We start from the raw sequence: 25,141 nt of genomic DNA, 5'->3' as shown, positions 1-25,141 counted from the left end.
ACCACCAGGGAAGCCCTATCACAGGATATTGAATATAGTTCCCTGTGCTATACAGTAGGACCTTGTTGTTTATCCATTCTATATATAATAGTTTGCATCTGCTAACCCCAAACTCCCAATCCATCCCTCCCACACCCCCTTCCCACTGGCAACCACAAGTCTGTTCTCTGTGTTTGTGAGTCTGTTTCTGTTTCGTAGATAAGTTCATTTGTGTCATATTTTAGATTCCACATATAAGTGATATCGTATGGAATTTATCTTTCTCTTTCTGACTTACTTCACTTAGTGTGATAATCTCTCTAGGTCCATCCATGTTGCTGCAAATTCTGACCTTCTGATTTTACAGCCAGCTTATATGGATCCCTTAGCAGGAAGCTCTGCAGCTTGGGAGTTAGTGGTGAGGTTTGTTTGAAGCCCGAGGCCTCCTAAAAGGCTGGGAGGAGAGAGTGGACTCTTCGGGGACTACTTACTAGAACACCAACCTACACTTGCGGGAGTGGGGTCAAAAGGAAATTGGGAGGAAGATGAAAACATTATGTCAGCTAACCAGGCATCTTCACCGAAATCATTTCTGATAATCTGCTCTGCATTCTGATACAATGTGTAATTGACTGGGCTGCCATCATTTACAGACACTCAGAAGTTCCAGCCCCGCCCCTCCTCCTTGTTCTCTTCCTGACATATTCTCAGAGGTTAAGTCTCCAGCCCAAATACTTCCTCATTGCCATTCAAGTATCATTCACCATGTGGTATTTCTTATTGTTGAACTCAAGTTTGCTTCTTTCACCTTTTCTGTGTAATTATTAAGAATAACTACCATTTCTTTTTTTTTTTTTTTTTTTAAATTTAAGATGTGCATACCTTTTTTTTTTTTTTTTACTTTTATAGCTACTTTATTTATTTATTTATTTATTTATTTTGGCTGTGTTGGGTCTTCGGTTCGTGCGAGGGCTTTCTCTAGTTGCGGCAAGTGGGGGCCACTCTTCATCGCGGTGCAGGGACCGCTCTTCATCGCGGTGCAGGGACCGCTCTTCATCGCGGTGCAGGGACCGCTCTTCATCGCGGTGCAGGGACCGCTCTTCATCGCGGTGCGCGGGCCTTTCACTATCGCGGCCCCTCCCGTTGCGGGGCACAGGCTCCAGACGCGCAGGCTCAGTAGTTGTGGCTCACGGGCCCAGCTGCTCCGTGGCATGTGGGATCTTCCCAGACCAGGGCTCGAACCCGTGTCCCCTGCATTAGCAGGCAGATTCTCAACCACTGCGCCACCAGGGAAGCCCCTAACTACCATTTCTTGAGTGCCAGGTGTGATTACATATATTACCACTTATCCTTATAATATCATTTAATGTATTCTTTTGCAAATAAGGAAAATTTAAAAATTCAGTGTACCCTAAGAAAATGGAGGCTTAGAGAAATAGAATAACTTGCTCAAGGGCACACACAGGTCTGTCTGAAATCTCTGTCTTTCCTCTGTGTCCTGCTGCCTCTGATTAAAATGCTCGGGTGTGAATGAAAAAGATAGTCTCTACTATCAATTAAACTCTGCTAAACTCTACCGGTGCTATTTTCTGCTCTGGGCCCCTGGGGTGTTCTGTAGTCACTGCTGACCTCCAGTTAACGGTGGTGGATGGGATTCCAGCTATTTCACAAGTAGCACATTTTAGGTTTATAACAAAGCTTCATTCCCAAAGCAGTGTAAACCTTCAGGACTTTAAAATGAGAGTCTTTTATAATATTCAGCTTAGGATCTGAACTTGATATTTAAAAGTTTTACTAAGAAGAAGTATTGTTTGGGAGATGATAACCTCTTGGGGTAGGAGGAGGCACCCCTTCTCGCCCCTTGGGGTGCCTGCCAGGGGAGCTCACTTCCCCAGAGACCATGACTAAGATGTGGGCTGTACAGCCTCTTGTTTTTTGGAATTTGGTTCCACTGTCACAAGTGTGGTGTGATGCATTTATTGCTTTATTTTATCTCCTCTCTTTCATTGACATGGTTTATGAATTTTGCTTCATTTCTGGCTCTAGAACAATGAAAATTAAAAACAACATATTACAGCATGAAGCCAAAAAGGTAAATAAAAATCAAAAAAGACACACCCCCACCACCCCCCCTCCCCCCATGATTTCTGCAAAGCTACACCTAATATTTCTGACTCTTCTGTTAGCTTTTTCACATTGGTGGGAGGAAGGTAGGCCCAATTATATGAATCTAGGCGAACCATCTCCCAAAACAGTGAACTTCTAGGTAACAGTGCCTTTTTTTAGGAAGCTAGAGAAAATGTTGAAAACAAATGTTGACTTCTCATTAGCTGGCGTGTAACTGATAGCTTTGCCTGGAAACTCCCTTCTAGGATACCTTAAGAATCATTTTATTAAGTTTAGTTAAAAATAGAGTAGAGCCGTTTGGGCATTAGGACACCTGCTCTTATTCCAGTTCAGTTGTTTTATTTCATGCCCTAATTCGTGGGTTATAGTCATAGAAACCTATACCTGGAACAGCAAAGCCTTTTTTTTTTTTTTTTTTAACATCTTTATTGGAGTATAATTGCTTTACAAAGCAAAGGCTTTTGAAATGTCCACTGGACCAGTACTGCTGACATTTTAATGTGCATGTGAAACACCTGGAAACCTTGTTAACGTGCAGATTCTGATTCAGTAGCTCTGGTACTGGGCCTGAGATTCTAGTTTCTTACAAGCTTCCAGGTGATGCCCTTACAGCTGGTCCATGGACCACACTTTGAGTAATGAGCTCTAGACATTCCTCTAGATGTGAGCTTCTTGAGAGAAGGACCCATCTTAATCATTTTTATATCTCTTGTACCTTGTAATGATATGATAATAGTGCCTGGAACAGGGCAGACACTACAAAGTATTTGTTAAATGAAAGAGAGAGACAGAGACAGAGAGAGAAGTTAAGTGCGTGGTTTGGATTTCAACTTAAATTGAATCCTGGCTCCATCCATAGGTCTTGTGTGATCTTGTACTTTAAGCCTTAGTTCCATCCCTGTAACACAGGGATAAAAATAATACCTGACCTCCTGGGATTGTTGGGGAATATTAAATGCAATGCTGTTTGTAGGTTAAGGACTCAGGCTGTACCATCAGCCCGCTTAGGTTCAAATCATGGCTCAGCGGTTTAGGTATAATGTAACTTTGGTCAAGTTACTTAATTTCTCCAAAATGGAGCTAAAAATACTACTGACCACATGCAATTATTGTGAAAAGAGATGAGAAAACTCATGTAAAGCACTTGACATGGTGTCTGGCAAGAGTAAGTCTTTTAGTACGAGGAAAGTCTCTAACAGTAAAAGTGCAACCCTCTTTCTTTGGCAAGCGCTTCTTTCTTCTCCACCCAAGGACTAATAATACTGTTTTAGGTTTGGGATGATTGTTGGTTGTTGTTATCTTAAAGTCGTTGAAATAGTAACAGATTATCCTAGCTGTAGCCAAGCAAATATTCACATATTTTAATATTTATCTACTGTTGCTCTAATCTCCATGAATAGTTACTGTTGTTATGACCCAGGAAGCTTCTAACAAAATTTGAGAGTCTTTCATTAAGGTATTTCTTAATGAGGAACTCTTGTCACTACAGCTTACATCAGCCTTTTTTTTCCTTGGTCCCTGTATGTCTTCCGGAGTTCATGAACTACATTTGTATCATTGGGAGGACCCTTGAAAAGTTACCCCTTCTCTTCTTCTAATGTCTTCTCTATACCTTAGGGAAGAAGATACCATAACTTCTTCCCATATTCAGTTTTCATGTCAGAAAATTGTTCCCTGGCTTTAATGGCTCCCGCTACAATGAAGATCTGTTTTCTCCTATTTTGGGTAGAGTTTATCCACCAGATAAGGCTTTTCTCACCTCTCAGTCTTCTCTTTAAATGCCTGCTATTTCTTTAATTCTTTCATGCTTTCCAGTCTCTCGGTTACATGCTTCTTTCCTCCTTTTCTCTTTTCCTTTTTTGTAGACTGTTAGACTTTCAGGGAAAGAGCTAGGAAAGGTCATTTAAGTTCAACCACTCATCTCTTTTGTGTTATAAATCCTCCAATGAAACACTATAATCTAGTAAGAACCTGATTGGTAGAGATTAAAATAGGAAGATTATCTTCCCATTGTACAACCCATCCTTAACTGGATTCTTGTTGTTGATTTATTTTTCGCTTTAAATAACTGCTGTATATTGCTTGTCTCCCTTCACACTACCTCAGTATAATGCCTACATCCTTTTTAAGGCTTTGTCTGTTGAAGGTCAGCATGACACACTGTAGATTTTTGTTTTGTTTTGTTCACAGAACAATTGGCTACCTAAGGGTTGATCAGATTCTGCTTTATGGGTACAGAACGACCCACTGAAAATGCTTTTTTAATAATACTTTTATCATTCCCAAGACCGCATGTCAAAGGCACCTTCTCCAATAGCTCATTTTTAAGTCAATAAAGAGGTCTTTGCCAGAGGTCAGTGCTTTTTAACACGAAATTGCATTTTTAAAATGGTGAGATAACAGAAACTTGTGATAAGCTGCTTGACCTAGTTGTTATAAATGGACTTTTCCATTACAAAAAGCAAAGGTTGGTTTTATTTTGTTTTTTTAAAAAAAGTTTGCAGAAATACAAAGCGAGCAAGATTTCCCTGCAGCCTAAGCTACTCCCTGGTTCCTCAATGGAAGAGGCACATTTGGTTTATGGAGGGTTCCTCTGAGTTGCTAACACATGGGCAGGTACATAGAAGGAGGAGCTAAGGCAGTGAGAACATGACACCGCCACTCTGGGTGCAAGATGAGCTTAGTGCCACGGTCGGTGCTACAGAAAAATCGTAAATAGGTCAGAGTCAGAAAACTGCATTCAAACCAGAACATCAGCAGACTCATGGAGGATGAGGGTTGTGAACGGGCAGGAAGGCATTGGCAGAGAGGAGGACGGAGGGTCTCTTGAGGGGAGAGTGGATTCCTAGCGGTACTTGTTTTTCAGTCTCTATTCTCAGAATGCCCTGGTCTTATCTTGATCCTCCCCGCCTCTTGGGAAGACCATTTGGAAGAGCAGGGGGAGCTAAGATTGAACAGTGAGGCAAAATCAAATTCAGCAGTACCTGGAATTTGCAGGGCGAGCAGTTTGGACTCGAAACTTTTTCAGTGGGAGCACCAGTGAAGATTTTTGGGAAAACCTGTCAAGTCTTGCTGTAGAAAGTAGACAGAAAGAGGCAGAATCGGGAAGCACTCAAAGCACAATGTGTTGTTTTGTTTGTTTTTTTTTTTAACATCTTTATTGGGGTATAATTGCTTTACAATGGTGTGTAAGTTTCTGCTTTATAACAAAGTGAATCAGTTATACATATACATATGTTCCCATATCTCTTCCCTCTTGCGCCTCCCTCCCTCTCACCCTCCCTATCCCACCTCTCTAGGTGGTCACAAAACACAGAGCTGATCTCCCTGTGCTATGCGGTTGCTTCCCACTAGCTATCTATTTTACGTTTGGTAGTGTCTATATGTCCATGCCACTCTCTCACTTTGTCACATCTTACCCTTCCCCCTCCCCATATCCTCAAGTCCATTCTCTAGTAGGTCTGTGTCTTTATTCCCGTCTTGCCACTAGGTTCTTCATGGCCTTTTTTTTTTCCCTTAGATTCCATATATACGTGTTAGCATACTACATTTGTTTTTCTCTTTCTGACTTACTTCACTCTGTATGACAGACTCTAACTCCATCCACCTCACTACAGATAACTCCATTTCGTTTCTTTTTATGGCTGAGTAATATTCCATTGTATATATGTGCCACATCTTCTTTATCCATTCATCCGATGATAAACAAGACCAAAAGACAACCCTCAGAATGGGAGAAAATATTTGCAAACGAAGCAACTGACAAAGGATTAATCTCCAAAATTTACAAGCAGCTCATTCAGCTCAATAACACAAGAACAAACTACCCAAAGCACGATGTGTTTTAATGTGCTTTTTCATGGTTACTCATCACAACAGCTCTGCAAGTCACTTGCATTATTCTCATCCCGCAGAAGCGGTGCAGCAGAGAGCTGGCAAGCATGCAGGAGCCTCTTCTTCCTCCCCTTCCGTTGCAGTGTTTGACCCTGTTGAATGCCCCTGCATCCAGGTGCCTTGATCCGGTTCTTCTCTGTCCGTCTTCTGCCACAAGTCTGGGGAGCATTGGCAGGCCAGGAACTTAGATCTGCCATAATAGGAGGTTCACTGGTGTTTGGTTTAGTTTATTTGAAAATGTTCGGGCTTTCCCCTTAGTTTAAAAATAATGGAGATTCTCTTTGAAAAGCAAATCTCTCTGCAAGAAAGGCAAACAGGGGACCTTCTGGGTAATGATTTGGTAGACTTGAGTTGATTGTTAAAATTAGCCTGATTACAATACAGTCTTTCGTTTAACAGCCACACTAAATATGAGTCAACTTCAGTTTGGCAAGTCCAGCACCCCCATTTCCTTGGGCCGCCTGGGTGAAAAGGAAGGCTGCTCTCCCGGTCCCTCTCCAGCCAGATCTGTAAACCTCAGTTCTTTGGAAAGATTTAAAATGTTAAGGGCAAAAGAAGAGCCAGGGCTAGAGAACTGCCAGATGGGTCTCCAAAGACACAGCTTTCATTGTGTCATTCTCTTGCTAAGACCCTGCAATGCTGTTTCTCAGGCCTCGGCCTTTTCGTTTCCTCTGGCTAATCCCACCCAATCATGGTTTTTCCTTCTCTGGCTTCCTTATCTCATCTCCATTTTGCATGGCCTGATGTTCCTATTCCGGTGTTAGCTGGTCTGGTCTCTCCTCAGCCGGAATGTCAGCTCCTGGGTTTCAGGAGACCAAGGTTTTCTTCACTTCCTTTTCATCTCTGACGGTCACTGAACAGGTCCTAGGCAAAGGCAGATGCTGAAGGAAATAAACCACAGGCCGTGCTGCTCGTACCAGGTGGTGGCCTCAGGGGAAGTTCATAGCGTCTATGTTGCCTGCCTTTGGTTTCTCCTGGCGAAATAATGCAGACCTGAAGAATATGGATTAAAGATGAAAACGGTAGACAAATAAAACCAACATTAATGATATATATCTTTCATTAAAACATGGTTTATGGTGAAATATAGCCTCATTAAAAAAAGCATATGAAAATATAATGTAGAGTTTAAAGATATATGCCTCTTTAAGGTAGTCCAATTCAAGTGGCTTTATATTTATTAGTGGAAAACACAATGATTATTTCTTTTTTTTAAAGGAACTGCTTTATTTATTTATTTATTTATTTATTTATTTATGGCTGTGTTGGGTCTTCGTTTCTGTGCGAGGGCTTTCTGTAGTTGCGGCAAGCGGGGGCCACTCTTCATCGCGGTGCGCGGGCCTCTCACTATCGCGGCCTCTCTTGTTGCGGAGCACAGGCTCCAGACGCGCAGGCTCAGTAGTTGTGGCTCATGGGCCTAGTTGCTCCGCGGCATGTGGGATCTTCCCAGACCAGGCCTCGAACCCGTGTCCCCTGCATCGGCAGGCAGATTCTCAACCACTGTGCCACCAGGGAAGCCCCACACTGATTATTTCTTACTTAGACCAGATAATAAAATTTCCAGAAGGAGAGCCAAAAAGCACCCCTAACATGTCTTAACTAATACATGTAGCAGTTTGCTTATGAATAGACTTTTCTTTGACAATAGCACTTAAAGTTCTGATATTAATCCCGAATATATTTGCTGGTTCTTAGAGCATTCTGAATTCCTCCTTCTGTATATTTGTACATACTTTACTCCACTCACCCTGTCTGAATCTTTCCCATGTGTTGCTCTTACTCTGTGTCTGGAGCTGTACTGATGTTTTACATGTGCTCTCATTTAATTCTCCCAGTAACACTCTGAGATAATGTAATAGTGTCGTTCCCGTTTCACAGATCAGGAAACTGGGGTAGCATACTCAGGCCCTCAGAGCAAGTGAGAATTTGAACTCACGTTCTGAATCCCATGCTTGCTTTAAGCCCTACTAGCTCTGCCCCTAACCATGGACCATATGCCCTGCTTCCTCCACCATAATTTCCTGTGGGCCACTGCTGCATCACTTATTACACACCCCCATATCTCCCACATTGCCTGGTCTAGTGACTTGCATATAAGCAGGTGCTGAAAGAACGTGTGATGGGAAAAGAGTTGTTTTCCTTTTTGCCGGGGGGAGGGAATTCCTATGTAATAACTTTGTGCTCCAGGAATGTGAGCTCAGAAGGAATCCTGCCTCCAATATTCTTTTCAATGCCAGCTTTCTAGTATTCTTGACATTATCTCATTTTCCATTAGAGAACAATCTATGTAAAAGTTAACTTGCATTGCATATAGTGTTTTAATTTATTAGTATTAAAATGATTCAAAATCTATAGCTCTTTTTGACTTACGGTTGTCTTTCATTTCCTCTCAAGATGAGCACCTGCTATCTGCATTGTTTTGTGCTAAGTAGAGTGAGGGATATGAAAAGGAATGACGCAAAGTGTCTGCCCTTGGAGCACGTTTAGTTTATTTGGTAAAACAAGAATGTGGACAGCTAAAACTGGCAAAAAAAAAAAACCCAAACCAAAACAAAAACGAGGTAGGGAGAGTGGTTGAATATGACTATAAACTCCTAAGTGGGGCTTCCCTGGTGGTGCAGTGGTTGAGAATCTGCCTGCCAGTGCAGGGGACACGGGTTCGAGCCCTGGTCTGGGAAGATCCCACATGCCGCGGAGCAACTAGGCCCGTGAACCACAACTACTGAGCCTGCGCGTCTGGAGCCTGTGCTCCGCAACAAGAGAGGCCGCGACAGTGAGAGGCCCGCGCACCTCGATGAAGAGTGGCCCCCGCTTGCCGCAACTAGAGAAAGCCCTCGCACAGAAACGAAGACCCAACACAGCCAAAAATACATAAATAAATAAATAAATAATTTTTAAAAAAAAACAAAAAACTCCTAAGTAACTGGTTGATAACTTTCCATGCGTGATGTTTTGGTAAGTTAATAAATCATTTAGTCATGATGTTAAGTTTCAAGTCATTATCATGAAATTTAATCATTATACGTCTCTTTACAGCAAGTTTATTTCTGATCGTGAAAGTAGAAGGAGTCTCACGAACAGCCATTTGGAAAAAAAGAAATGTGATGACTATGTAAGTGCCATCATAATAAAGTTTGCTTATTTTTTTAAATGACATAAATTGTGACAGATGTTTAATTCATCCAGCATAGTACCAAAAACATAGCTATTTATTCACCAGGTTATTCCTCGGAGCCTATGTATTTTCTCCTGAAACCCATTTAAAAAAAAAATAACTAGACCACTAAGAAAGGATTCCTTGAATTTCATTTCCCTGTTGGTTCCTGTTAGTGCTTTCTTTAAAGGCTTTGACGTGATGATCTGTCTTGAGGACTCTTTTGCTTAGTGTCACTGTCTCTGTTCAGATTCCAGGAACAACCTCCTTGGGCATGTCTGTTTTTAACCTAAGCAACGCCATTATGGGCAGTGGGATTTTGGGACTCGCCTTCGCCCTGGCAAATACCGGAATCCTACTTTTTCTGTGAGTGTTGACCCTGCCGTACTTTTCATTTAAAAACTGTATTTTCTGTATGTTTCTGTTCATACACAGAAGACTTTGGAAATATTTCGAAATAGTTCTTATTTCTTTTTATGTTTTACTAACTTGGCTAAGTTACAGTGCATCCTTTTATATTGTTTGTTTGAATGATTTTCCAAGAAGCACCTCATGTTTATAAGAAAGTGAAAGGAGAAAATCTTTTTATTAATCAAAAATAGCAAAATAAGCTCTTGCAGAAAGGATAAACGATTTGAAAATAGCACTTTTTGTATTTTTGGACTCTTGACTTGTCACTTTAAATCTCAGCTATCAATAAATGGTGAAAATATTGAGGTGTTTAATCCATCCAATCACCACTTTGGTATTGGATTGCTGTGGAACACGTACTATATCCAAAGGTAACTGCAGATTTGTTTGTAAGAAATATTCAAGAAGCATAGAAGTTTTCAGTGTTTTAAAGATGAGAAATTATTCTGTACTTTCCCCCTGAGATGCAGTGAAAAGAAAATGGGCAATTTTCTTTTGAAATAAGTTCATCTCAAACTGTTGAATGAGACTTTCTGCAAATGTACAGAGGGCTTCATTTCAGTTGGAATGAGATGAAGACAGATCATACAATTTATACCAGGAAAATTCCCACCCAGCCTGATTTCTCTCTCAGACCTCAAAGGAGTATCAGTGGTGCTTTGCCTGATGAGACTAGGAGGAAATTCTCTTCTCCTGGGATCTTGCCTTTTCACCCCTGACGACACTCACACTCTTCATTGGGCTTGCCCAGTAGTCCTCATTGCCAGATACATCATTTCCTTGGAAGCAGTGACCAGAATGTCTACTAATCCTGCAAATTGTGTTTATTCCTTTAGAAAGACTTAGAAGACTGTGATAGAAGTGCATTGCTACCCATTCCACTACTCAGGCATCAGAAATGCCCAACCAGGCTGCACCATATTGGTCCACAGCACTAGGGATTAATATTCATACTTTTGTGTGTCAACCCACTAGAGGTAGCCTTCCTAGAATCAAAACAACTCTGTGCAGGACAGTGAATCTAATACATTACCTTCCCCTTGTCAACCTAACCAGTAAACCCAACTGTAGCCTCCTTGCTTAATTGCCCCGGCTGGATCTTTCTAGGTGGACTTTCTATTTACGTATATCATGAGCCAAGTGGCAGGTTTTAGGGTAAAATGACAGGAGCTGGATAAAATATTTCTGTGGTGATAATTTTTTGTATGTGTGAAATTCTGACCCTGTGACGATACTATAGATGGAGTTTGAGTAGCTACCCTTGTGATTTTCAGTGCATTGATATGGAACGCCTGACTGCTGGTCTCAACTCCTCTTCTGAATGGTTGTATAGTCCAGCGAGTTACTTAGCTACTCTGAGCTTCAATTCCCTACCCTCTGAAGCAAGGAAATTGCACTAGAAAAATCTCAGGACCCTGTTAACCTCCAAAACCCTATGGTTCTGTGACAATTTTCATTCATTCCAAAGCTGGAAATATGTTTGGTTCGGACATGTGTTTTACACTGATTTCTTTCTTTTTAGTTATTGTAATATATCAAGTAGTTACATGTTAACATAGGATAAAGAGTCATTTCTTTGATGATGGTAACGAGAACAACTCTTGTGGCTCTCACTGTATGACAGAAGCTGCTCAGAGTGTTTTGTGCTGAATCCTGACAAGTCTGTGAGGCAGGTACTACTGTCAGTTCTCAGTTCCCGTTTAAGGGAACTGAGGCAAGGAGAGTAAACTTTTATTCTGGAATCTCTCTTTGTCACCATCCTATGAATCCCCTCCACCTCTCTTCTCTGCTAGATCCCTTGTTCCCTGTATTTCATTCCTTCCTCTTTCTGGATTTACTTCCTTGCTTTTGCTGTTGAGGAAGGGTAAATAGAAATAAAATTTTTGAGGCCTTCATGGCTGGAGAATATTTTTATTTTACCTTCACCATTGATTGGTAGTTTGGCTGGATATAGAACTCTGTGTGGGCAATCATTTTCCTTCAGAATTCTGAGGGCATTGCTTCACTGCTTTCTAGTTGTTTCTGTTGTGAAGTCCCAAATGCTTCTGATTCCTCATCTTTTATATGTAGCCAGGGCTTTTGTTTTTATTTTGTCTTTTCTGGACACTTGCCAAATCTCTTTGTTCCCGATGTTTCACAATGCTGTGTCTTGCTGTGTGTCTTTGTTCATCCATTGTGTCAGGCAGCTGGTACATCTTTTCTTTTAGAAATTCATGGTCTTCAGTTCTGGGACATTTTCTTGCATTGTTGTGTTGATGAATTCCTTCCTTCTCTTTCTCTTTTCTCTCTTTCTGGAACTGTTACCAAGATTTTGGACCTTCTGGACTAGCCTTCTAACTTTTTATTCTTTTCTTTATTTTCGTTTCTAAAGTTTTTCACTGTACTCTCTGGAATATGCCATCAATTTTTTTCCAACTCTTTACAGAATGTTTTATTTCTCTTATTATTTTTTTATTTACAGGGGCTTTTAAACTTTCTTTGAATGTTCCCTTTTTATATTACTTTGTTTCTGTTTTACAATTTCATTGTTTTCTCTGAGGATTCTAATGATGGTTTTTCTCTGTTATGGAAAATTTCAAACATCAAGTAGAGAGTCTAAAAGATCCCTGCATTCCCTTCATCTCATGACCATGCTTGTTTAGTCAGCCCCTCACCCAGTTTGTCTTGATGACAAACTTGATGTCCCAGCCATCATATCGTTTCATCCATAAATATTTCAGTGTATTTCTCTAATAGATAAGGACTGTAAAAACATAACCATAATATGCCATACCCAAAAAATTAACCACAGTTCCTTATATCATCAAATACCCAAACAATATTTAAATTGCTCTGCTTACCTTATTTTTAAAAAGCAATTGGGTTGTTTAAATCAGTACTCAAATAAGGTCCATATACTACAATTGGTTGTTATGTGGTTTAAGTCTCTTTCACTCTATAGGTTCCCCGATTTTCTTCTGTTCTTTTCTGTGCAATTTATTTGTTGAAGAAACTGGACCATTTGTCCTATAGTGTTTCCCATAATCTGAGTTCTGCTGATTGTATCCCTGTGATGCAAGTTGATTTTTCTGTTTGTTTTGGACTCTTTCATTTTAGAATCTTTCCTTAGATGTCAGGTTGTCCTTCTCTGTCTGCTGTATTCAAGAATTGCAGGGTGTGGACTGAAACAAAGCTAATTGGAGCCTGGTACACATGAGTGGGGTTTGTTGGAAATAGCTTCACTAGAGGTGCTGTCAGTAGCCCTTTCCCCTTTCCTTGGGGAACCAGCCGTGTCAGTTTCTTCTTGGCTGTTCAGATCACCCAGAGAAGATCTTCCAGTCACCTGCCTGTAGGGTCTGGGCACTGCTGCCATCTTTCTGGGGACCAAGTTGGGGGAAAGGGCTTGGGTGAATATCTCTGTGCATGTGTCCACCCAATCCTAGTTTTCATTACAGAACCCCTCCCTCACAAGTTGTGCTGAGTCCCTCACTCGGAGACTTACATTTTATACTTTGCAGAGAATATATTTTCTGTATATTTATGTATCTTTTGCCACGATGGGAGAGGAGCAGTCACCCTGCTTTACAGAGTAGGTGCCTGGTCTGGGGAATCTAGCTATTTCTTGAAAGAAGTTCAACAGATCCTCTTTATTTTAGCTCATCCTATCCATTGTTCCCTACTTCCAGTAATGCCACCAGGGCCTTTTGGGAATTCTGTGGTGTAAATTGGATTGGTCTTGGCTTTCTCCACTGCCAATTTAAGATTCAGCTCTGTCCACTTTCCAGCTTCTGAATTTTTGTTACTGTTGTCTCTTCTCTCCTGTTCTTACTATCCTAGCGGTTTTATGCCTTAAGAAATCCCTTTACTGGATTATTGGGGTGAGGGGAACAGGAGTCAATTCTTGTATTCAACCGACCATTCCTGGAATTTAGTTGATTTTTAGTTATACTGGTTCAGGGATAAGTGATCTCTTATCTCATGACTCTTCAGTTTCTGATTGAGACAAAGAATTGGATAAAGGTGACTTTTATAGTTGCAGGAAGATTTCCTCTGGATAAAACTCTCATAGGTTGTTTGGTTCTTTGCAAGACACATGAATAGCAAGCACAACACACCAAACCATCAGGTTAAAGCTCATGAAGGTAGCTGTATAGAGACCCAAACTTACAAGTTTTTCACAGAATGCAGAACTCTCCTACCTCAGAACAAGGACTCACTCTGTGTTATAAAACCAGCTGCTCCCACAACTGCTCAAGCCAAGAAGCAGTTGGCAGGATGAAGAGAATTCATCTGGTACAGGGCCCCGTTCCAGACTCATATTGGCCAACGCAGAGAAAGAACCCAAGGCTGTCCAGGCTTCTTTAGAAAAGCAGCTGGGAAGGCTCCTCTGTGTCTCACTGAGGCTGGGTGCTGGGCTGTTGATTGGAGTCATCTGGAAACTTGCTGGGGTGATTTCCTTTTGCTGGATGAGTTTGGGGCTCATTTTTTGGACCTGACTATAACGGCTGTCATTCCTGTCTAACACACATCTGATTCAGTTCGATTCAGTGAATTCAGCCCTATGATAAGAATGCTGTGAGGTTTTGTGTTATCCTAAATCCTGAGGATAATTTTATAATTGCATCTGAGGAACCGGAAGTATGCTAGTGGTGAATCTCAGTGTACAATTGTCCTGAAGGTATATGTTCTCTGTTGGAAGTAAGATGGGGCTGTTCCCTGAGGCAGCAGTTTGGGGATGTGCTGAGGCACAGGTAAGGGTAAAATGCACCAATTGAATTGAGTTTTCCTGAGTGGGATCCAAGGGAAAGGCAAAGGGTGCTGAAGAAATCTCTTTTCCACTGCATCCTCCTGTCCTATTACTACTGTTTTTCCCAGATTCCCCATAACCCCATCATAGCAAAAGTAGGAATTAAAAGTAAACATTAGCACAGAAGAATGATGGCTTTTGTTTTGTTTGTTATTTCACATTACCATCTCCCCAAATAGGAAAGTTACATTTTCTAAAGATTTCTATTAAACGCATACATTTTATAGAGAATTAATCTCTGAAGGGCATGTGATCTCCTCACTGTGCTAGGTAAATGAGAGGTTTATTACACTGTATGGAATCTGATAAAGTAACAAATGCTTTATATTTTCCCATAACTTCTTAGCATGTATCATTATTATTTATTATTATTTTAATCATGTAACCTTGAAGTTTAAAACCATGAAAAATGAGAATGTAATTCATGACATTGCTGGGGGCTCAAAGAGATGTCATAGTTTATCATAAACACTGAGTTTGTAAACAATCTGTTTGAAATGATAATTGTGAAACAACGTTACAGTCTGAATGAAACAATAGTTTAAATTTTATTTTGGTTGATTATAATTCCTGCCTTTTTTTGGTGTTTTCCATTTTCTTTCTCACTGGGGTAGTGGTTGTGAGAATAAAAAAGATAATGTATCTAAAAGCACACTTTGAAAAGTGGCATGCAAGAAGACATTTACTAGTTAGTACAACCCTGTAGGGCTGCTATAAAAAACTAATGAGTGAGCGTGTGTATGTGTGTGTGTGTGTGTGTGTGTGTGTGAGAGAGAGAGACGGAGAGAGAGAGACGGAGATGGAGAGAGTACCAGCAGTGCCTGGTACATAGTAACACTATGTACTAAGTGTTTGTTAAAGTATTAATTAGGTAGTTACCAAATAATAGTTAACATTTATTGAACGGTAACTATATATGTATCATGTTATCTCATCTAATCCCCACCAACAACATTATGAAGTAAATATTAGCCCCATTTTACAGATGAAGTAACTGAGGCTTAATAACAACTTAGAAAATAGGGGAGCCAGGGTTCCATGTTCCATCCAGGATTTCTTGAGTCTAGAACCTAAGTGATCTAAAACACTATACTGCCTTTTAGTGATGCCTTCAGAAGCCAAACTTACATTATTAATGTACTTCTTGAGACAAATTTTATTCTTATCAGTGGATACTTGCAAGTTAGTCCTTTAGCTCTTTAAAATCACCTTGTAAAATCAGTCAGTGTTCCTGAACTATTTTACTACTGTTCCACCAAGAACCGTCACCTTTATTGTAATGAAAATAGTTCAGCAATACCAAGGGTACGAAATTGTGTATCAGGGGTGGTCAAGTTCCTGGTCGCAGCAAGTACAATACATGCCTCAAGTATATTGTAAAACCAGTAAACTTTTTGAACTGCTTCATATTTGTCATATCTGTGCCTGACTTTGCCTCATGTGCTATTTAAGATTTCCCGCTGCCCTTGAACTTAATTCCTTCCAGGGCTTTAACTAAACTTTTTGTAATTAAGAATTGAAAACCAAGAAATAGCAAAGTCAAATAACACCAAGTTCGTTATTAGGGAATTGGTAAAATAACCATAGTAGTTCCATAAAATGGAATATTAGACTACTATTTAAAGGAGTAAAATAGACTTATATGTACTGGTATTGAAAAATTAAAAACAAACAATATTGGGTGGAAGTGAGGATGGGGGTAGATTGCGTATATGTGCATATATTACACAGACTGGGAGGGTAAACAAGAAAACTGTTGACAGTGGCTACTCCTGGATGGTGACACAGGGTCTGGGGGTGGAGTGGGAGTAGAAAGTTTATACTCTTTAAAGTATCTTTTTACCATGTGCTTTAGGGGAAGACACTAGTTGAGAAAACGGTTTTTTAGAGAACTTAAAACCACTGTGATTAGATTTTTCCTCTTTCTCTTTCCTGCAGAAAACTTGAGAAAAAAATATTTTCGGCGTCGCTATTTAGACCACAAGAGCTAGAATGAGCAATCAGTACAGTGCCGCCTGCTCCAAACTGCATTTTCACCACACCTCCCTGCAGACTGCCTCTGCATCAGCTACACCAGCCTCCCTCTCTTCTGTAGGGGCCGCCGGCACCGTGCCCGTCACCTCGGCCTTTGTGCCACCCCCCTCCCGTGCTGTCCCCGTGCTTCTGAATCCTGACGGTCCCGTAAGACCCAGGTCAGATGCCATCTCCAAAAGTGTTTCTCTGATCCTCCCAGGTGGAAGGAAAGATCTCCCTTCCTTCTCTTTTTGGTGTAGCCTTTATCTTTCTAATAGCAAGTATTACTTCCATTATTTAGGTGTATATATTTTGTTTCCTGTTGAACACTGAGCCCTACAAGGGCAGGATTAATGTCTTCCTTGTCTCTCTCCCCACGACAGGATCTAGAACAGTGCTTGCCTATAGCTGATTCTCAATAAAGTTTCCCTGAAATGAAAGAATATGTAAAAATTAGCATAGTCTTACATAGTCTTACAAGGCTTTAGGGCAACCAATGGCTCTCATAATTTTGCACACTTATCAGAGGGAAAACATCAACTATGAGGTTTAGTTCACCCTCAGATTTAAAGTAGGCTCTGGAGATGTAATGAAAATTATAGAAGTTTAGGAAGGGACTCACCACCCATTGGTTACTTTCCTGGGAATGCCTCCTTCATTTGAAAATTCAAAATAGTTAGAGAATGTTAAGGAATACTGTACGAGGTTAGCACTGCATTGCTAAAAGGGCGTTTGTTGCTAAATTGCTGTTTGCAAAAAGGACAGTAATTGTCATTGTCAGTTTACAGCAATTACCTTCACTTTGTGGTGGATTGTTTGTTCCAATTGTAGGTGAATTCTTCTCTCTCTCTCAATATTTACCTTTGTGGACCATTATCACTTACCATTATCCTACCACCAAAAAGATGCAACATTGTGTTGTCCATAATCACAGTGTTTACAAACAAATCAGTAAATAGCCATGCCGGTAAAGATAAATCTATAAAATGAGGACTCTATAAACAAAGATCAGACTACCAGGTGCCTTCTCTCTTTAAATTCGGTGTTTTACAATTCAGCCTGCATAAGGGGTAGGCAGATATGGAATTAGAACAACAGAGCCATCAACACATTGCCCTAAGTCCTGTTCAGATATTATAGTTATTTGATCATTACTATCGTGTCACAAAAATGGGCTTCTTGTTCTTTCAAGAGGTTTGCAGTCTCAGATAACTGCCTCAGCATAGCTCTCTGGAGTTTCTAAATCATTTTCAGCAAATTCTACCAAATTGGAGTGAGATTGCAGTGTACCTTTGCAAATACTCTGCATGTTCTTGAACTGTCATTGCTCTGTTACTTTCCATATATTCCCAAAAGTTTGAATCACACCCACCAAGGTGATAATTTTGCTTTTAGCAGTAACAAAGATGGTTTGTGTGATATCTATCAAGTCATTCCTGGTAAATGTTAAGTTGTCTTCTCTGTGGGCTCCTAAGCAGGCAATTCTTTGCCTCCTAAGGAAAGACCAAATTGGATTTTGTGATACCAAAACAGGGCGATGAAGAGGAAGTCAATAGGAAACGCTGCCCTTCTGATGATCCGAGGAGGTCCCTGGGTAGAGGCGCACTCGTCTTACGTCTTACGTCGGTCACTTACTTGTTTTCAAAATTCTCTGAGTTATAGTCTCCGTTCCTTAGAAATGCTTTGAAGAGAAAATTGTTGTCCTTCAGCTGGCAGCAAAAATCATTGGCATCAGAGCCTCTTGTTTGGGAATAATAATACTGGAAGGGGAGCAATGGCACATTCAGGCTTGCCAGCATTAGAAATACATGTAGAAAGGACAGCGGCAGTGCCGTTGAACTCTATTGAAATTCGCTGGATGAAGAACTTTTCAGAAATGGGCAAATAGGAAAGGGGGAAGGGGTGTTGTGCTAAAAAATGAGTGCCTGTTTTGTAAACAGAGTTGGCAAGTGTAGGCGATGGGTCCCACCCACTGTTTTTAAAAGTTGAGCAGTTATGCTTAGTTGATGAGTCATCTGATATGTGTCTGATAAGGGGGTTCCAAGAAATCGATTCTCTTGGCCCCAGAGACGTAGGAGTGTGGTGTGTGTGTGTGTGTGTGTGTACGCATGTGCAAGAGCGTGTCCACTGAGCTCACTCAGTCCTGCCTGTGCTGTGTTGCATCGGGTGCCCCGGTACTACCCAAGGACAGCAGCCTGGCTCCCGTTTTGGAGCCCCGTGTTTTTCTTAGTCTGCAAGAGGCAACTTAACTAAACTGTCTAAGGTTTTAACAGTACTGTTCACGGCCGTGATGTGTAGAGAATGCCTTTAACATTTACTCTTCTGGGTTACAGTAGGACAGATGTGTATCTGCACAGTAGATCCAAATAGTCCAGAAATTTGGATTTTCAAGAGTAGCTCGAACTTTTCTTACTCATAGAGTGGTAGTTGGTTTACTAGATTAGAAAACTGCCCTGATGTGGGCCAATTAGTTTTTTTTTGGTTGTTGTTGTTTTGTTTTTTTTTAACTATTTATTTATTTATTTATTTATTTTTGGCTGTGTTGGGTCTTCGTTTCTGTGCGAGGGCTTTCTCTAGTTGTGGCGAGTGGGGGCCACTCTTCATCGCGGTGCGCGGGCCTCTCACCGTCGCGACCTCTCTTGTTGCGGAGCACAGGCTCCAGATGCGCAGGCTCAGTAGTTGTGGCGCATGTGCTTAGCTGCTCCATGGCATGTAGGATCTTCCCAGACCAGGGCTCGAACCCGTGTCCCCTGCATTGGCAGGCAGATTCTCAACCACTGTGCCACCAGGGAAGCCCGGCCAGTTAGTTTTGCTATGTTCTTCACCTTTCATCAGGCACATGGTATTAATGATCTACATCTGTATCAGGGTCGGCAGACTATAGCCCAAAAACCAAAGCCACCTGCAGCCTCTTTGTATGGCTTTTACTTTTTTAAAGGGTTAAAAAAAGAAGGTAGTTATAAAGTATACATTGTTTCATGGAATCTTTATAACAACCCTATTTATCATCCCCATTTTACAGATAAAGAAGCTATGATTCACAGAGGCTGAGTAACTTGCCCAGGTTGACACCAGTTGGGGGTGGGATGGGGGAAGGGAGGGCAACAAAGGTGCATTCCTCTTAACTCTCCCATCTCTCCTTAAATGTGCATTGTTACCATGGAAACAGAGTTGGAAAGTGTGAATGGAGCCCGTAATCCATCATTCCTACTGGAATGGAAGTCCAAAATGCCCACCAAGTACAGCATGTTCCTTTACCTAATGGTTATATGGAATTCTTGTCACTCAGGAGTCACATCTTTAGAGTGTGATAAAGGGGGCATCGTTTTGAAAGGTAAGGATCTAGGTTTGAGGAGAAGGGAAACCAGTGATCCTTGTAGAATGGAAGAAGAGGAAGGAAGCCATGTCTAGAATTATAAATGGAGTGCCCACAAAACCCACAGCCTTCTACCAAGGGCTGTAGGCAAAAACAGGAAGTGGTGGTGGCATCTGGCTTTCTTTCCTGCTGGTACAACTTCCTCATTTAAACTCAGCCCTCCTCCTATCTTTCTTAACTTCTCAAAGCATCAACGAAACGGATAAATGCGATTTCTCTCCGCAAATCTCTTTTAAACACTTCTTTCTCTTTAGGATTATATTAGATATTATTTGGTTTGGTCACCAGCGATGTGTATTCCTTTCCTCAGACAAAACAAAATATCTAATCAATAGTGAGGCTAGTTCAAGAGAAACTTTGCAGCACAGAAGTTCGATTTGCCTACAAGGAAAGAAATGGAATTGTATACAAATAATTGATCCTCACCTGTTCCCTGCCCAGCCTTTAAAAACCATCCCTTTCATTCTCTAGTTCAATTTGTAAATATTACAAATAATCACATGCTACTAGATCCTAGTGTGCTGGTTCTCTGACCCTCAGAATGTTGAAATTTAATTAGGGTGTAGTGACTAAGAAGTCCGCTTTGGGTCTGAATAATTAGATGTTTCTGCTCCTTTCCATAAGCATTTCTTGAGCTCCTTAAATGAAATAAGGACTATATTGATGAGCTTGGGGCTTAAACCAATGCACACACCCCAAAAAGGGTTTGGAATAATAATACTTTTCATTTGAAAGGTTCCTTTATTTTTCATTTTAATAGTGTTATTGTAAAAGATAATCATTAAAGACCATTTTGAAAATGCATAAAATAAAGTATAAAGAAATCACCCAAAGTCTTACTGTTAAAACAAGCTCTGTTAACATTTTGATATATTTTACTCTAAGTTTTTTGTCTTCTGCTTGGGTGTTGCTTTTTACACTGGCATTCTCCTGTGGACATTTGACTTTGGCAGACAATAGAGCATGGTGGGTAAGGACTCGAGTCAGACTACCAGGGTTTGAGGGCTCTGATGCCCACTTTGTGACCTTGGACAAAATACTCAACCTCTCTGAACTTCAGTTTCCTTATCTGTAAGGTAGGTAGTAATAGTACTACTCATAAGTAAAATATTGTAAAAAGTGCTTAGTGTGGGCCCAACATAGTGAATACGCTTAAATTTATTATTAGTGGTGATCAATAAAGTGTTTTATTAATTATACTGAATTCTCATTGAAGTAAATGAAAGCTCTAGGAGTACATTTGTATGTAAAAGATAATTTTGAATTTGTCAAAATATTTATAATTTCCCCATGAATTAGAGTCTCAGAACAGCTTGTCCCCCTCTCCTAATTTTCAGGCGCGTCTTCTTCCATCTAAGCTCTTGTTAAATGAACTTCCTCTGTGTGCGCTTTCCTCTCCACGTAAGTCTCTCCCACTGGCACCTCCCAGGAACAATTCTGCACCACCTACCTGCACGTACCCTCCAAACACCCCGCTTCTGACTGCAGTCTCCTCTACTTCCCTCCAAGGGCTCCCCCTTGGATACTCCCACTGTGCCTGGCCTTAAATGTCACTGAGGACCTCTGTGCTTCCTCCCCTGTCCAGCTTAGATGCCACGGTCCTTCCCTTAAACCCCTTCAGGTCTTCCCCACACCTGAAATTCCCTTCCTCTACTGGTGCTCTGTCACACGAGCCCGGAAAAGCCCTGGATCTACGCTCTCTCGTCATACAGATGGGTGACACTTTAACTTCATCCTCAGTGAGCTCTCCAGCCCTTCCTTCATCCCCCGCTGGCACTCTCTTCAGCAGTGTTTTTAAATCTTTATTCGCTTCATAGAGATATTTCTCATAGGAAGAATAGGGGTGCAGTGGAAGAGCAGGAGGGTGAGTGGAGATAAGAGGTGAATGAGAAAGTGGGGAGGAAAGTGCAGGAGGGCAGAGACAGCCTGGAAATGTGGAAGAAAGGGAGGAGGTAGAAGAGAGCTTGGGAGAGACCAGCACCCCCGGGAAGGACTGGAGAAAGATGATTGGCCGGAAAACAGAATGTTTCCTACCATTTGTCCAATTGCCTTGTCCTGGGGTTTTACATTTCCTTGCAGATGATCAGCATCTATGTCTGTGAGTTTGGGAGTGAGGGGCTGTGGTTTGGTGGGAGATGACGTTAGATAAAAGCAGAACGATCAACAAAGACCACTTTTCCTCCAGCAAGGTAGTTTTTATGTGGGCTCTTCTAATCATGAGGATGGTAAAAGTTTTATATTTTTTAATCAAATAATTCATTCATTCATCAAATATTTATTGGTACATTTTATGTGCCAGACACTCTCCCAGGCACTGAGGATATCAAAGAATATAGAAACAAAGGTACTTGCATGATTAAATAGCATTAGAACGTTAGGATGCTTTTCAATTCAAGAAGGATTTTGCGGGCACTAAGGGGCGGAGCATGGGTGCTCTGGCCCTGCCTCAGGTGCCAGCACGCATCTGCAGAGCGCTATGGCTCAGAGACACCCGTGAGCGCAGGCTGAGCGCGGTGGGAGCCGTGGCCACGTGAAGCCTCGGTGTAGAGATGCTGCTGAGACCAGCCTTTCCTAAATGACTTGGTCTGTCTTGGTCTCAGAGAAAAACACCAGCTTGTCAGTCGGTTCTTGGGCAGGGGATCTCCAGAACTCAAAGGAAGCTTGTGTAATTTTCTGGTGAGAAAAAGAAGAGGAACTACGGTAATGATTCACGTAGTAATTGCTTACTTGGATGGAGTGCCTCCCATGTGATAAGAAAGAGTTGCTCATCCCTCCCTTCTAGCTCTTTCTTCTTTAATCTTTTTTTTTTTTAATTAATTTATTTATTTATGGCTGAGTTGGGTCTTTGTTGCTGCTGTGGGCTTTCTCTAGTTGCGGTGAGTGGGGGCTACTCTTCGTTGCGGTGCGCAGGCTTCTCATTGCGGTGGCTTCTCTTGATTCGGAACACGGGCTCTAGGCGCGCGGGCTTCAGTAGTTGTGGCACGTGGGCTCAGTAGTTGTGGCTCGCAGGCTCTAGAGCGCAGGCTCAGTAGTTGTGGCGCACGGGCTTCGTTGCTCCGCGGCATGTGGGATCTTCCCGGACCAGGGCTCGAACCCGTGCCCCCTGCATTGGCAGGCGGATTCTTAACCACTGCGCCACCAGGGAAGCCCTCTTCTTTGATCTTGACCCTCTCCCAGTTTCTGCCTTCTCAGATGAACAGCCCCTACTAGCTTGGAATGTTATGAATGAATTCTTCCCCTTGGACCTTCTCCCAGGAGGATGCAGTGGCCCTGTGTTCCTAGAGGAGCACCCCTCACCAGCGTAGACCTGACTCACCCCTGCTGTGGGCTCCGGGGCCACTGGAGCTCTGCTGAGATGCCTGCGCCCACCCTTGGTTACCGATGTTCCATTTTCTTCTCAAAGCAGAACTAAAAAGAGACAAGAAATTACCAGAAGCCTAGCTTTTTCCTAAGAACCTGCAGAAAGAGCTGTGCCCTAAGGTTGGGAGTGCAGGTGGAGGACAGATCAGCTAAAAGTAGGCCCCAGATCCACTTTGCTAGGCCCAGCTCAGCTCCTTGTTTGGGCTGAACTGACCACAAAAAGGAAGATTATAGCTGTGCTCTTAGGATTTGGGATGGAGGGCTTGGCCTAGGGATTCACAGGGTTTCAGCCTATCTCAACCAGGTGTCAGGGTCTCCCAAACAATCTCAGGCCTTGCTCTTGGCTCCACTCACGGCACCCTGTCAACCAAGACCATTTATTTGGAAAACCCAGCCCCTCCCAGTTTAGACGTTGACCCCATTGCTCCTTGCTGAGTTGTATTGTTGATTTGTAGTTCAGAGGTACAAAATTAGTTGATAATTAGACTGTTACTTGATGTCACCAGCCTGAAATGCAGTCACCTGGTAAGAAATAAAACAAGCATCTCTGGACATTATTTAAGAAAAAACTTTTATACTTTCAACCAGGTTTAGAAGAGGAAGGATTATATAGTGTGGTGAGCCTTTGGTCCCTTTTGGAAGGAAAGACATGGCGGTGTGGGGAAGGGTGTGGAGTTGAAAATAATTTAAAAATATATATCCTGGTGAGGTAAGTAATGCTCTACTACCCTTAGGAAGCAGACAGGACCAGCTCTCACACTGAGAGCCAGTCAGGGACTCACAGGAATGGTAATGGTTCAGCTGTAAATGCTTCCCTTCAGTGCAGTCTCACCTGGACAGCGGTGGGATCCATGTCGCAGGTATTCACGCTGAATACCTGCAGGCGGCTGGCGGGCGATGTGGTGGCGCTGGTTCGGAGGCTGTGAGAAACAGAAACACTGAGATGGATACGCCAGGGGACCAGAGCTGGCAGCTTCACATCCTGCCTGCTCCAGGTGCCGTCCATGTACCAGCAGCATCAGTACTACCTGCGAGCTTGGGAGGAATACAGAACCTCAGGTCCCATCCCAGACCTACGGGATGAGAATCTTCATTTTAACAAGATCCTAAGGAGATACGTATATACACATTGAAATTTGAGAATAGCTGCTTTAAACTCTGGCAAAGGAGAGGACGGGGAGAGTCATGCTGGGAGGGTTGATAAGGGCTCTCTCTTTTTTGAGAGGAGTGGGTCCTGGAAGAGTTGAAAGCCCTCACCTGCGTGGCAGCCTTGAACACCCCCATCTGAGCTATTTCTGGATCCGCAGCGGTGACGGCTGCTTCATCTTCACCTCTTTCAAGGGCTCTGACGCTCAGTTGAAGGATGTCGTATGATTTCTCATTATATAGCTGGGCTGTTAAAAGATAGTCTCATCTCCCTTACAGTGCTGTGAGGTTGGGTTTTTTTCTTTTTTCTTTTTTTTTTTTGAGACATAATTTATAAAATTTCCCAATTTAAAGGATAGGATTTGATGAGTTTACCCAAATAGAGTTGTGGAATCACCACCACAACCATGGTATAGAACATTTCAATCACCTTAAGTGTGTTGGTTCCATTTATTGTCACAGCTTTCCATTTCATTAGCATAAAATACTTCAAAAAATGAAATTTTTTATAACATTATCCATATAATCTTTGGGTAAATTATAGAAGAACAAGAATCATAGTCCTATCAATATGATTCAAAACAATGACATAAATGTTTTTAAGATAGATGTTTAGATGTTCATTGTTTTTATGTGTGAGTCAAAATTTTCTTGCAGCAAATAGAGTAAAAATATCTAGGAATATTTAAGAAATCATGGAGGGGCTTCCGTGGTGGCACAGTGGTTAACAATCTGCCTGCCAATGCAGGGGACACAGGTTCGAGCCCTGGTCCGGGAAGATCCCACATGCCACGGAGCAGCTAAGCCCGTGGGCCACAACTACTGAGCCTGCACTCTAGAGCCTGTGAGCCACAACTACTGAAGCCCTTGCACCTAGAGCACATGCTCCACAACA

General features: G+C 41.8%; 1 protein-coding gene across 1 annotated transcript in view; it reads left to right on the top strand.

Moving 5' to 3' along the window:
• The window catches only part of SLC38A1 (solute carrier family 38 member 1), a 65,528-nt gene that overhangs the window by 19,369 nt on the left and 21,018 nt on the right, over positions 1–25,141 (top strand). Inside the window, exons 3-4 of the mRNA XM_059935728.1 lie at positions 9,037–9,112; positions 9,405–9,520. Coding sequence (XP_059791711.1) covers positions 9,037–9,112; positions 9,405–9,520 — 192 coding nt within the window. The remainder of the gene's footprint in view (positions 1–9,036; positions 9,113–9,404; positions 9,521–25,141) is intronic.

The sequence above is a fragment of the Balaenoptera ricei genome, chromosome 10 (genome assembly GCF_028023285.1).
Source record: "Balaenoptera ricei isolate mBalRic1 chromosome 10, mBalRic1.hap2, whole genome shotgun sequence".
In the NCBI taxonomy this organism is placed as follows: Eukaryota; Metazoa; Chordata; class Mammalia; order Artiodactyla; family Balaenopteridae; genus Balaenoptera; species Balaenoptera ricei.
The sequence above is the reverse complement of the archived record's forward strand: the minus strand, read 5'-3'. Positions and strand labels throughout refer to the sequence as shown.